At 43.9% G+C, this 12,410-nt stretch overlaps 1 protein-coding gene across 45 annotated transcripts in view; it reads left to right on the forward strand.

Annotated features, from left to right (window-relative positions):
- The first annotated feature begins 9,506 nt into the window (after nucleotides 1-9,506).
- The window catches only part of eif2ak3 (eukaryotic translation initiation factor 2-alpha kinase 3), a 95,741-nt gene continuing 92,837 nt past the window's right edge, over nucleotides 9,507-12,410 (forward strand). For all 45 annotated transcript variants that reach the window (XM_052495879.1, XM_052495887.1, XM_052495897.1 and 42 more), the window contains exon 1: nucleotides 9,507-10,167. In XM_052495879.1, coding sequence (XP_052351839.1) covers nucleotides 9,848-10,167 — 320 coding nt within the window. In that variant the 5' untranslated portion in view covers nucleotides 9,507-9,847. The remainder of the gene's footprint in view (nucleotides 10,168-12,410) is intronic.

The following is a 12,410-nucleotide window of genomic DNA, read 5'->3' on the forward strand; positions in this document are numbered from 1 at the left end:
ATTCAGCTGCTATTCATTGGGGGTGGAGATCTAATACATGAAGGTGTGGCGGAGCCGTGTCTACACATTCTGACCTTGTTGATGCCTTCTTAACATGCATGACACCAAGGCTTTTACGGTTACAGAAGTCAACTAATGAGAGAGCCTGGGGAATGGGAGTGGAGCTAGGCACTGCAGGGCCTGGGTTAACCTCTACATCACCAGACCAAGACCTCCCTGACCAAGGCCCTTCTCCCTTGATTGTTCAGTTTGGCCAAGCGGCCAGCTTCCAAACTTCTTTCGTTTAAGAATGATAGAGGCCTCTGTCTGCTTTGGGAAATTCAAAGCTGCTGAAATGTTTTGGTACCCTTCCCAAGATCTGTGCCTTGACACAATCCTTTTTCAGAGCTCTACGGCCAATTCCTTTCGACATCATGGCTTGGGTTTTGCTCTGACATGCACTGTCAACTATGATAGGTGTGCCTTTCCAAATAATGTCCAATCAATTTAATTTACCCCAGGTGGACTCCAATTAAGTTGCAGAAACATCTCAAGGATGATCAATGGAAACAGGATCCACCTGAGCTCAATTTCAAGTCTCATAGCAAAGGGTCTGAATATTTATATAAATTTAATAAGGTATTTTGGTTTAAATAAAAAAAATAAAAAAAGGTTTTCACCTTGTTATTATAGTGGGTAGATTGACTAGGTTTTTATGTTTTATTTAAGGGGTCTGAATACTTTCCGAATGTAGATTACACTGAGCAAAATATAATGTTTTTGTATTTTCACCCTCAAGACATGATTCCCTAAAGGTCTTGATGAGAGATGCCCAAGCATGTTATGGGTGTAAATGTGAATTAATGCCGCCACCTCAGCCAACTCTGGTGGTTTTTCCTGCACTGTACCCATTGATTTACGGAAACGTACTTGATAGGTTGATGTCCTCATTGTGTTTTTACAGTCTTTTTTAATACGTTTAGAATACTTATTAAATACACATTGTTATATTTGATAACACTTGGTTATTTTGTTAATAAAGAGCAGCGAAACTAGCCAGGGCAGTGTGTGGGTTTCTTTTTTCTCTCGGGATGTAACACAACAAAATGTAGAATAAGTCAATCAACTACCTCGTACCCCTGCGTATCAACTACCTCGTACCCCTGCGTATCAACTACTTCGTACTCCTGCATATTGACTACCTCGTACTCCTGCGTATCGACTACCTCGTACCCCTGCGTATCAACTACCTCGTACCCCTGCGTATCAACTACCTCGTACCCCTGCGTATCGACTACTTCGTACCCTGCGTATCGACTACCTCGTACCCTGCGTATCGACTACCTCGTACTCCTGCGTATCGACTACCTCGTACTCCTGCGTATCAACTACTTCGTACCCCCTGCGTATCGACTCACCTCGTACTCCTGCATATTGACTACCTCGTACCCCTGCATATCGACTACCTCGTACTCCTGCATATCGACTACCTCGTACCCCTGCGTATCGACTACCTCGCACCCCTGCGTATCGACTACCTCGTACTCCTGCGTATCGACTACCTCGTACCCCTGCGTATCGACCACCTCGTACCCTGCATATCGACTACCTCGTACTCCTGCATATTGACTACCTCGTACCCCTGCGTATCGACTACCTCGTACTCCTGCGTATCAACTACTTCGTACCCTGCGTATCGACCACCTCGTACTCCTGCGTATTGACTACCTCGTGCCCCCTGCGTATCGACTACCTCGTACTCCTGCATATTGACTACCTCGTACCCCTGCGTATCGACTACCTCGTACTCCTGCATATTGACTACCTCGTACCCCTGCGTATCGACTACCTCGTACCCCTGCGTATCGACTACCTCGTACTCCTGCGTATCGACTACCTCGTACCCCTGCGTATCGACTACCTCGTACCCCTGCATATCGACGACCTCGTACTCCTGCGTATCGACTACCTCGTACCCTGCATATTGACTACCTCGTACCCCTGCATATCGACTACCTCGTACCCCTGCGTATCGACTACCTCGTACCCCTGCGTATCGACTACCTCGTACCCCTGCGTATCGACTACCTCGTACCCCTGCGTATCGACTACCTCGTACCCCTGCGTATCGACGACCTCGTACTCCTGCATATCGACTACCTCGTACCCCTGCATATTGACTACCTCGTACCCCTGCATATCGACGACCTCGTACTCCTGCATATCGACGACCTCGTACTCCTGCATATTGACTACCTCGTACCCCTGCATATTGACTTGGTACCGCTACCCATTATATAATCTCATTGTGGTACTATTTCCTTTTTTATTTTTAGCCAAATTGTTCTTATCTTTTAACTCTGCATTGTTGGTTAAGGGTTTGTAAGTAAGTGTTTCACCTGATGTTATTCGGCGCATGTGACAAATAACATTTTACTTGAGATTGTTCATCTCTACCAGGTATCTTCATGTAATTGACGTGAATATTTTCCTCCAGTATTAAATGACACATTGGGAGTTAATAAATCTGTTGTTTGTCTTAAAACAGAGTTACAGTGGGGCAAAAAAGTATTTATTCAGCCACCAATTGTGCAAGTTCTCCCGCTTAAAAAGATGAGAGAAGCCAGGAATTGTCATCATAGGTACACTTCAACTATGACAGACAAAATAAGACAAAAAAATCCAGAAAATCACATTATAGGATTTTTAATGAATTTATTTGCAAATTATGGTGGAAAATAAGTATTTGGTCACCTACAAACAGGCAAGATTTCTGGCTCTCACAGACCTGTAACTTCTTCTTTAAGAGGCTCCTCTGTCCTCCACTCGTTACCTGTATTAATGGCACCTGTTTGAACTTGTTATCAGTATAAAAGACACCTGTCCACAACCTCAAACAGTCACACTCCAAACTCCACTATGGCCAAGACCAAAGAGCTGTCAAAGGACACCAGAAACAAAATTGTAGACCTGCACCAGGCTGGGAAGACTGAATCTGCAATAGGTAAGCAGCTTGGTTTGAAGAAATCAACTGTGGGAGCAATTATTAGGAAATGGAAGACATACAAGACCACTGATAATCTCCCTCGATCTGGGGCTCCACGCAAGATCTCACCCAGTGGGGTCAAAATGATCACAAGAACGGTGAGCAAAAATCCCAGAACCACACGGGGGGACCTAGTGAATGACCTGCAGAGAGCTGGGACCAAAGTAACAAAGCCTACCATCAGCAAGGGCATTGATGTTGAAACGTGGCTGGGTCTTTCAGCACGACAATGATCCCAAACAGAAGAAGCATCTCAAGGTCCTGGAGTGGCCTAGCCAGTCTCCAGATTTCAACCCCATAGAAAATATTTGGAGGGAGTTGAAAGTCTATGTTGCCCAGCAACAGCCCCAAAATATCACTGCTCTAGAGGAGATCTGCATGGAGGAATGGGCCAAAATACCAGCAACAGAGTGTGAAAACCTTGTGAAGACTTACAGAAAACATTTGACCTCTGTCATTGCCAACAAAGGGTATATAACAAAGTATTGAGAAACTTTTGTTATTGACCAAATACTTATTTTCCACCATAATTTGCAAATAAATTCATAAAAAATCGATTTTTTTCTCATTTTGTCTGTTATAGTTGCAGTGTACCTATGATGAAAATTACAGGCCTCTCTCATCTTTTTAAGTGGGAGAACTTGCACAATTGGTGGCTGGCTAAATACTTTTTTGCCCCACTGTCTATTTTCCCCACAAGGGGGTGGGTGACAAGTCTGTTGGAAATGTAGAATGTTCACACTTTGTAACAACAATGCATAGGATTTATTTAGTCATTTAACATTTATAGAACATTTGAGCATGACGTTTATGACCCCGGGCATGTATCTGTTTGTTAGATTGCCACTGTATGAACCATCTGTATGAACCATCTGCAATAACCATCTGTAATAACCATCTGTATGAACCATCTGTAATAACCATCTGTATGAACCATCTGTAATAACCATCTGTATTAACCATCTGTATGAACCATCTGTATTAACCATCTGTATTAACCATCTGTATGAACCATCTGTATGAACCATCTGTATGAACCATCTGTAATAACCATCTGTATGAACCATCTGTAATAACCATCTGTATTAACCATCTGTAATAACCATCTGTATTAACCATCTGTATGAACCATCTGTAATAACCATCTGTATGAACCATCTGTAATAACCATCTGTATTAACCATCTGTATGAACCATCTGTATTAACCATCTGTATTAACCATCTGTATGAACCATCTGTATGAACCATCTGTATGAACCATCTGTATGAAACATCTGTATGAGGTTGTCATCTGTTTGTTAGATTGCCACTGTATGAACCATCTGTAATAACCATCTGTATGAACCATCTGTAATAACCATCTGTATGAACCATCTGTAATAACCATCTGTATTAACCATCTGTATGAGGTTGTAATTTGTTTGTTTGTTTGTCTTTCCTGGATAAATTGGATCACCTCAAAGATGATGTTGACAAGACAGACATGGGACCTGTATGAACCATCTGTAATAACCATCTGTATTAAGACAGACATGGGACCCGCCCTAACAATGGAAATAAACACACGCAGGCATCTCAACCTGACCCTGAACTCCAAGGTAACCTGTCTAAATGACTGCCACTCACATCTGCAGCCATGAAATGCTTTGAAAAGCTCAACAACACCATCATCCCATAAACCCGAGACCCACTCCAATTCATCATCCCGACAACCTATAGGGAGGAGGTCATTGACCGGACAGTGTTGTGCCAAGACAACCACCTCTCCCCCTAACGTCAGCAAGACAAAGGAGCTGATCGTGGACTACAGGGAAAAGGAGGGCTGAACACGCCCCCATTCACATCGACGGTGCTGCAGTGGAACTTGTCGAGAGTTTCCCTTGGTCTCCACATCGCCAACAAACTAACATGGTCCAAACACACCAAGACAGTTGTGAAGATGACACGACAACGCCTCTTCCCCCTCAGGAGACTGAACAGATTTGTAATGGGCCCTCATATCTTCAAAAGGTTATACAGCTGCACCATTGAGAGCATCTTGACTGGCTGCATCACCGCCTGGTATGGCAACTGCTCAGCATGCGATCGCAAGGCGCTACAGGGGGCAGTGCGTACAGTCCACTACATCACTAGGGCCAAGCTTTTTTAATTTTTACGTTTCAAATTGAACCTTTTTTTAACTTGGCAAGTCAGTTAAGAAAAAAAATCTTATTTACAACGACGGCCTACCAAAAGTCCTCCTGCGGGGACAGGGCTGGGATTAAAAATTATACATTTTAATATAGGACAAAACACACATCACGACAAGAGAGACCTAAGACGGCAACACAGCATGGTAGCAACACAACATGGATGAAACACAACATGGATGAAACACAACATGGTAGCAACACAACATGGATGAAACACAACATGGATGAAACACAACATGGTAGCAACACAACATGGCAACAGCACAACATGGTAGCAGCACAAAACATGGTACACACATTATTGGGCCCAGACAACAGCACAAAGGGCAAGAGGGTAGAGACAACAACACATCAGGTGAAGCAGACAACTGTCAGTATGAGTCCATGATTGAGTGTTTGAATGAAGAGATTGAGATAAAACTGTCCAGTTTGAGTGTTTGTTGCAGCTCATTCCAGTCGCTAGCTGCAGCGAACTGAAAAGACGAGCGACACAGGGATGTGTGTGCTTTGGGGACCTTTAACAGAATGTGACTGGCAGAACGGGTGTTGTATATGGAGGATGAGGGCTGCAGTAGATATCTCAGATAGGGGGGAGTGAACAGGTGTTGTATATGGAGGATGAGGGCTGCAGTAGGTATCTCAGATAGGGGGGAGTGAACAGGTGTTGTATATGGAGGATGAGGGCTGCAGTAGATATCTCAGATAGGGGGGAGTGAACAGGTGTTGTATGTGGAGGATGAGGGCTGCAGTAGGTATCTCAGATAGGGGGAGTGAACAGGTGTTGTATGTGGAGGATGAGGGCTGCAGTAGATATCTCAGATAGGGAGTGAACAGGTGTTGTATGTGGAGGATGAGGGCTGCAGTAGGTATCTCAGATAGGGGGAGTGAACAGGTGTTGTATATGGAGGATGAGGGCTGCAGTAGATATCTCAGATAGGGGAGTGAACAGGTGTTGTATGTGGAGGATGAGGGCTGCAGTAGGTATCTCAGATAGGGGGAGTGAACAGGTGTTGTATGTGGAGGATGAGGGCTGCAGTAGATATCTCAGATAGGGGGAGTGAACAGGTGATGTATGTGGAGGATGAGGGCTGCAGTAGGTATCTCAGATAGGGGGAGTGAACAGGTGTTGTATGTGGAGGATGAGGGCTGCAGTAGGTATCTCAGATAGGGGGAGTGAACAGGTGTTGTATGTGGAGGATGAGGGCTGCAGTAGGTATCTCAGATAGGGGAGTGAACAGGTGTTGTATGTGGAGGATGAGGGCTGCAGTAGGTATCTCAGATAGGGGGAGTGAACAGGTGTTGTATGTGGAGGATGAGGGCTGCAGTAGGTATCTCAGATAGGGGGAGTGAACAGGTGTTGTATGTGGAGGATGAGGGCTGCAGTAGGTATCTCAGATAGGGGGAGTGAACAGGTGTTGTATGTGGAGGATGAGGGCTGCAGTAGATATCTCAGATAGGGGGGAGTGAACAGGTGTTGTATGTTGAGGATGAGGGCTGCAGTAGGTATCTCAGATAGGGGGGAGTGAACAGGTGTTGTATGTGGAGGATGAGGGCTGCAGTAGGTATCTCAGGTAGGGGCGGGTGACGCCTGACAGGGAGCTTCCTGCCATCCAGGACCTCTATACCAGGCGGTGTCAGAGGGCCCCCCAAAAATGGCAAAGACTCCAGTCACCCTAGTCGTAGACTGTTCTCTCTGAAATCGCACGGCAAGCGGTACCGGAGCACCACGTCTAGGTCCAAAAGGCTCCTTAATAATAAAAACAATAAGTTGTACTTTTATTTAACTAGGCAAGTCAATTAAGAACTAATTATATTTACAATGATGGCCTACCCAGGCCAAATCCAGACGACACTGGGCCAATTGTGCGCCACCCAATCACAGCTGGATCTGATGCAGCCTGGATTTGAACCAGGTACTGCAGTGTTTTTCGACCACTGCGCCAATCCAGACGCTTAACAGCTTCTACCCCCAAGCCATAAGACTGCTGAACAATTAATCAAATGACGCTCCTCCCCTTTGTTTTTACACTGCTGCTACTCTGTTTATCTATGCAGTGTCACTTTAGCCCTACCTACATATTACGTCGACTAACCTGTACATAGCCTCGTTATTGTTATTGCATTTTAATTTTTTTTTGTGTTTATTTAGTAAATATTTTCTTAACTCTATTTCTTTGACTGTATTGTTGGTTAAGGGCCTGTTAGTAAGCATTACATGGTAAAGTCGACACCTGTTGTATTCGACGAATGTGACAATTACAAATGAGATTTGATTTGGAAAGCTTCACGTAGCAAAATAGCAATTCAAGTTTTTGTTGACCGAATTCGACACTCAATAGCTACGTTTCCATTAAACTTGTCCAGTGATTTTTTTTGGTCGAGATTTATAAGTTTGCATAGAAAATAGACGCGGACAATTGCCCGCTGGGGTGCGTTTCCATTGAACAATCTGAATCAATAAAAAATACCTGGACGTAATGACATACACCTAAAACGGAAAACCAAGTGTGAAGAAAGTGAAGTTAGTGGTTGAAGTGTTTTCATTACCTATTTAGGAAAATTGCTTAAAAATAAATGCGTGACAGCCTGTATGCCTTCCCACCGAACGGTCTCATGTCTCCGGTAGCCGGTGAAAGACAGCATGGATACAATACTTCACGAATATTTACCATATTCTAATCATTCTGATGTGCGACGCATCGCCACGGTCCCTGTCATGCTGTAATTTACACTCCAGTAGATCTGATATAATTGGGTGGTGAAACTTGCCAGCCAACTAGAAAAGGAAGGCGAAGCAATTCAGGCGTTCTTGAAAGTCAGGACAATCCTTGTCCATCAAATAAAGATGATTTTTATAGTTGTAAAAATGTATTTTACGTGTAGCACGCGCTCCAGCAGGTATATCTCTCTAGTCACCCCCAAAACCAATTCTTTCTTTGGCCGCGTCTCCTTCCAGTTCTCTGCTGCCAATGACTGGAACGAACTACAAAAATCTCTGAAACTGGAAACACTAATCTCCCTCACTAGCTTTAAGCACCAACTGTCAGAGCATCTTACAGATTACTGCACCTGTACATAGCCCACCTATAATTTAGCCCAAACAACTACCTCTTTCCCAACTGTATTTAATTTATTTTGCTCCTTTGCACCCCATTATTTTTATTTCTACTTTGCACATTCTTCCATTGCAAAACTACCATTCCAGTGTTTTACTTGCTGTATTGTATTTACTTTGCCACCATGGCCTTTTTTGCCTTTACCTCCCTTCTCACCTAATTTGCTCACATCGTATATAGACTTGTTTCTACTGTATTATTGACTGTATGTTTGTTTTACTCCATGTGTAACTCTGTGTTGTTGTCTGTTCACACTGCTTTGCTTTATCTTGGCCAGGTCGCAATTGTAAATGAGAACTTGTTCTCAACTGGCCTACCTGGTTAAATAAACCTGGTGAAATAAAAATAAAAATAAATAAATAAAAATTTTGCTGTAGGCATTTAGAATTAAATGTGGAGTGGAGTTTCTAATTACGTGATAACCTTCATACTGTACTTTCAAACATTTTCGGCAGTCATAATTTATTAGAAAAACACCGTTTGTCATTTGTCTCAAAGTTTGACTAAATAAAAATCCACTCCTGTCAAATGGATACACATACAGGTCTCCTATCTGCCGTTTCCATTGCACATTGTTTTTGTCGAATACATATGGGTCCATGGAAACCTGCCATACAAAAAACATCCTAACATAGTGGGTTTATTTTCGCCTCTTCCTCTCTGATCATTTCGTTTGAGTTCAGAAGACTGCGGTGGCTGCAGTAACTCGTGATAAAACCGGAAGAGGAACGTAGCGTTTACAGTCCGGCCACGTTGATCTTTCCATCTCGTCCCAGTTTCACTGCTCGTTCGCTGCTTTCTAATCCGCCTATTTAAATGCCACCGTAGCAACGACGGTGATTGACAGCTGGACATATCCACTTGGGGACCTCGCTGTCTTTCGCGGTCGTGTAAACCAACCAATATCTTTCTCCTGATTTCACAGAGCATTTATATTGGTCCAGCGATTACTATTTTAACCAATGATGTTTTAACCAGAGGACGCGCCACCAGAAACCTTCTGACGTCACCCGGTGCTTTCCCTTGTGGCGGCCGTGACGGCGCATGCGTAGACTCTACCTTGATTTTTTTGACGGATAGGCGCTTGTCCAATCAGGTTCAGTGTTTGAGGGGGCCCGGTCCGGACCACGGAAATGTTTTTTTTTGAGCGACAAAGCTTTCGTGCAATCGGGTTCTGCTTAGTACGCGACTTGTGCAGATTGATGGTGCAGGTGTGCAATCGGCTTTCTATTGCTTGTCGTCTTGTGTTTAGTTGCTACTTGTCTGTCCTATTGCTGTGTGGAGACGGGGAGGGAGTAGCGTTACTAAGGCCAGTCTTGTGTCAGGTATGAGGGAATAACAGTATGGTGTCTTAACGGTGGTTTGTTTACCTGGCGAAGGAGATGACTTCGAAGAAAGAACAACTCTTATCTACATTTACTTGTGCAAAACCTACTCTGCTATTTTTAAATTTGTACTTTTACTCTGGGCTTGGCATGTGAATAGTCTATGTACTGATGTGCCATTGTTACAAATGGAAAGGGAGTTTCACTTTGGGAACGTGAGCATATCCCTAGTGCTCATGTTGTTTTTGAGGGCTCTGACTGGGACGTCTCCAACTCTAAGCTTTACCTCCGGGAGAGAGCCTCAACCCGCAGCCGCTCTGGGGTCACACAGAGCCGGGGAAGATGGAAACGAAGGGGTGTTGGTGGAACGGGGCTTGGAAAGTATCGGCGGTCCTCTTCCGGGTGTTATCGGAGAGGTGACCGTGGAGGATCATGACGATGAGAGCGGGGCGACCGGGAACGGAGAGGAGTCGTACGGACAAAGTGACGGAAACATCAGACCGAAACGGTGAGAACCATGTTTAGTACTTAACAACTTATAGCGGTTTGCGGTGAGACCACTGCAACTGGCAAACTGTTGAAACCACAATGATTTCCCAACGAGGTGGTTCATCAACTCAGACAGTTATTGTCTTGTTCTGTTGCAATGGTCGCCTGCTCCCAGTTTGAGAGGAGGGGGAGACAATTGGTGCGCAAACAATGTAACTAAACAGTTGTTTACTCCAAAGTTAGTTTTTCTTTCTTTCTGTTGGATGTAATAGCGACGAACTCGTTCTCAGTAATCTTTGGTACGTTGTTCTCTTAATAGTGGTCACTCATAACGTTTATGTGGCAAATGTATTTGAAAATGAAGTGATTTGTTGCTTTTGCATCTGCTGATTCTGCTGAGTGCAGCAACAGAGCGAGGGTTGTCATCAAACCCAAAGTGTCACACGCTCCGTTATTCTCCAAACCGCTTCCATCATTAAAGTGCATCTGACTGGCACCCGGACAAACCACTGGGCAAGAACTGGTTGAATCCACGTAATTTCAACCCCTCCAAATCTATGTGAGGACTTTGAATCAACGTGGAAAACTAATTGGATTTACAAAAAGGGCATTTTGTATTGTTTTCACCCCAAAACATTGTTTACCCCTTTTTCTCCCCAATGTCGTGGTTTCCAATTGGTCGTTACAGTCTTGTCCCATCGCTGCAACTCCCGTACGGACTCGGGAGAGGCGAAGGTCGAGAGCCATGCCTCCTCTGAAACATGACCCTGCCAAGCAGCACTGCTTCTTGACACACTGCTCGCTTAACCCGGAAGCCAGCCGCACCAATGTGTCGGAGGAAACACCGTAACACCTGGTGACTGAAGTCAGCTAGCCGGCGCCCGGCCGCCACATGTCGCTAGAGTGCGATGGGACAAGGAAATCCTGGCCGGCCAAACCCTCCCTTAACCTGAAACGACGCTGGGCCAATTGTGCGCCGCCTCTTGGGTCTCCCAATCATGTGACACAGCCTGGGATCGAACCCGGGTCTGTAGTGATGCCTCAAGCGCTGCAACGCAGTGCCTTAGACCTCTGCGCCACTCGGAGTTTTCACCCAACTTTGAACCTTAATCCAATGACACAGTGAAATGTTTTGTTGAATGCACGTTAGTTGACAACACAACCCAAAATGTAAATCCAAACTAGACATTGAACTGACATCTGCCCAGTGGGAAGCAACAGTCACTTTACAGAATGGACTGTTCTTTGGTTAATGTATAGCTTGAACCAGTATCTGGGCAGAGGAGAGGATATCATGAGATCTCATCTATACACAGTTAGCTACAATACATTGTCCCATTAGGCCGGCGCACAATTGGCCCAGCCTCGTACATATTTAGGGGAGGGTTTGGCCGCGGTAGGTTGTCATTGTGAATTAATTAATTAATTATTGTTTTTAACTGACTTGAGAAATAAATACAATAACACTTGCAGAACTTTCAAAGTTTTATGTCAAAATACCTTCGTTAGATGACTCACTAAATATGGAGTTTCGCTGGGCAATAAATTATTTACTGCCCTTACGTCCTGTCCGGTATTTACTACCAGAAAACATCTAAATGTGAATGTCCACTTGGTCAATAACAATATATATTGTGTCGTGGACATGGCAGGAGGATTTGGTCAAAAACAATACATAGATAATTGTAAAAATTTTTTATTTAGATGTTTTTGGGAAGTACAGTACTGATCAAAAGGTACCTCCTCCTACCTCCTCCCACCTCCTCCTACCTCCTCATTCCACGGTTCTTTATTTGGACTGTTTTCTACAGTGTAGAATAATAGTGAAGACTTAAACTATGAAATGACACATATGGAATCATAGAGTAACCCAAAAAAGTGTTAAACAAATCAAAATATATTTTATATTTGAGATTCTTCAAAGTAGCCTTGATGACAGCTTTTGCACACTCTTGGTATTCTCTCAACCAGCTTCATGAGGTAGTCACCTGGAATGCATTTCAATTAACAGGTGTGCCTTGTTAAAAGTTAATATGTGGAATTTCTTTCCTTCTTAATTTGTTTGAGCCAATCAGAACACTCTTGGCATATATATGTATATATATGTATATGTATATATGTATGTGTAGATATGTATGTGTAGATATATGTAGATTAAAAAAAATATATATATAGATATAGATAGATATCACACGCTGAGTGTATGCATTAGGAACAGCTGCTCTATCCATGACATAGACGGACCAGGTGAATCCAGGTGAA

This window comes from Oncorhynchus keta, chromosome 35, assembly GCF_023373465.1.
Source record: "Oncorhynchus keta strain PuntledgeMale-10-30-2019 chromosome 35, Oket_V2, whole genome shotgun sequence".
In the NCBI taxonomy this organism is placed as follows: Eukaryota; Metazoa; Chordata; class Actinopteri; order Salmoniformes; family Salmonidae; genus Oncorhynchus; species Oncorhynchus keta.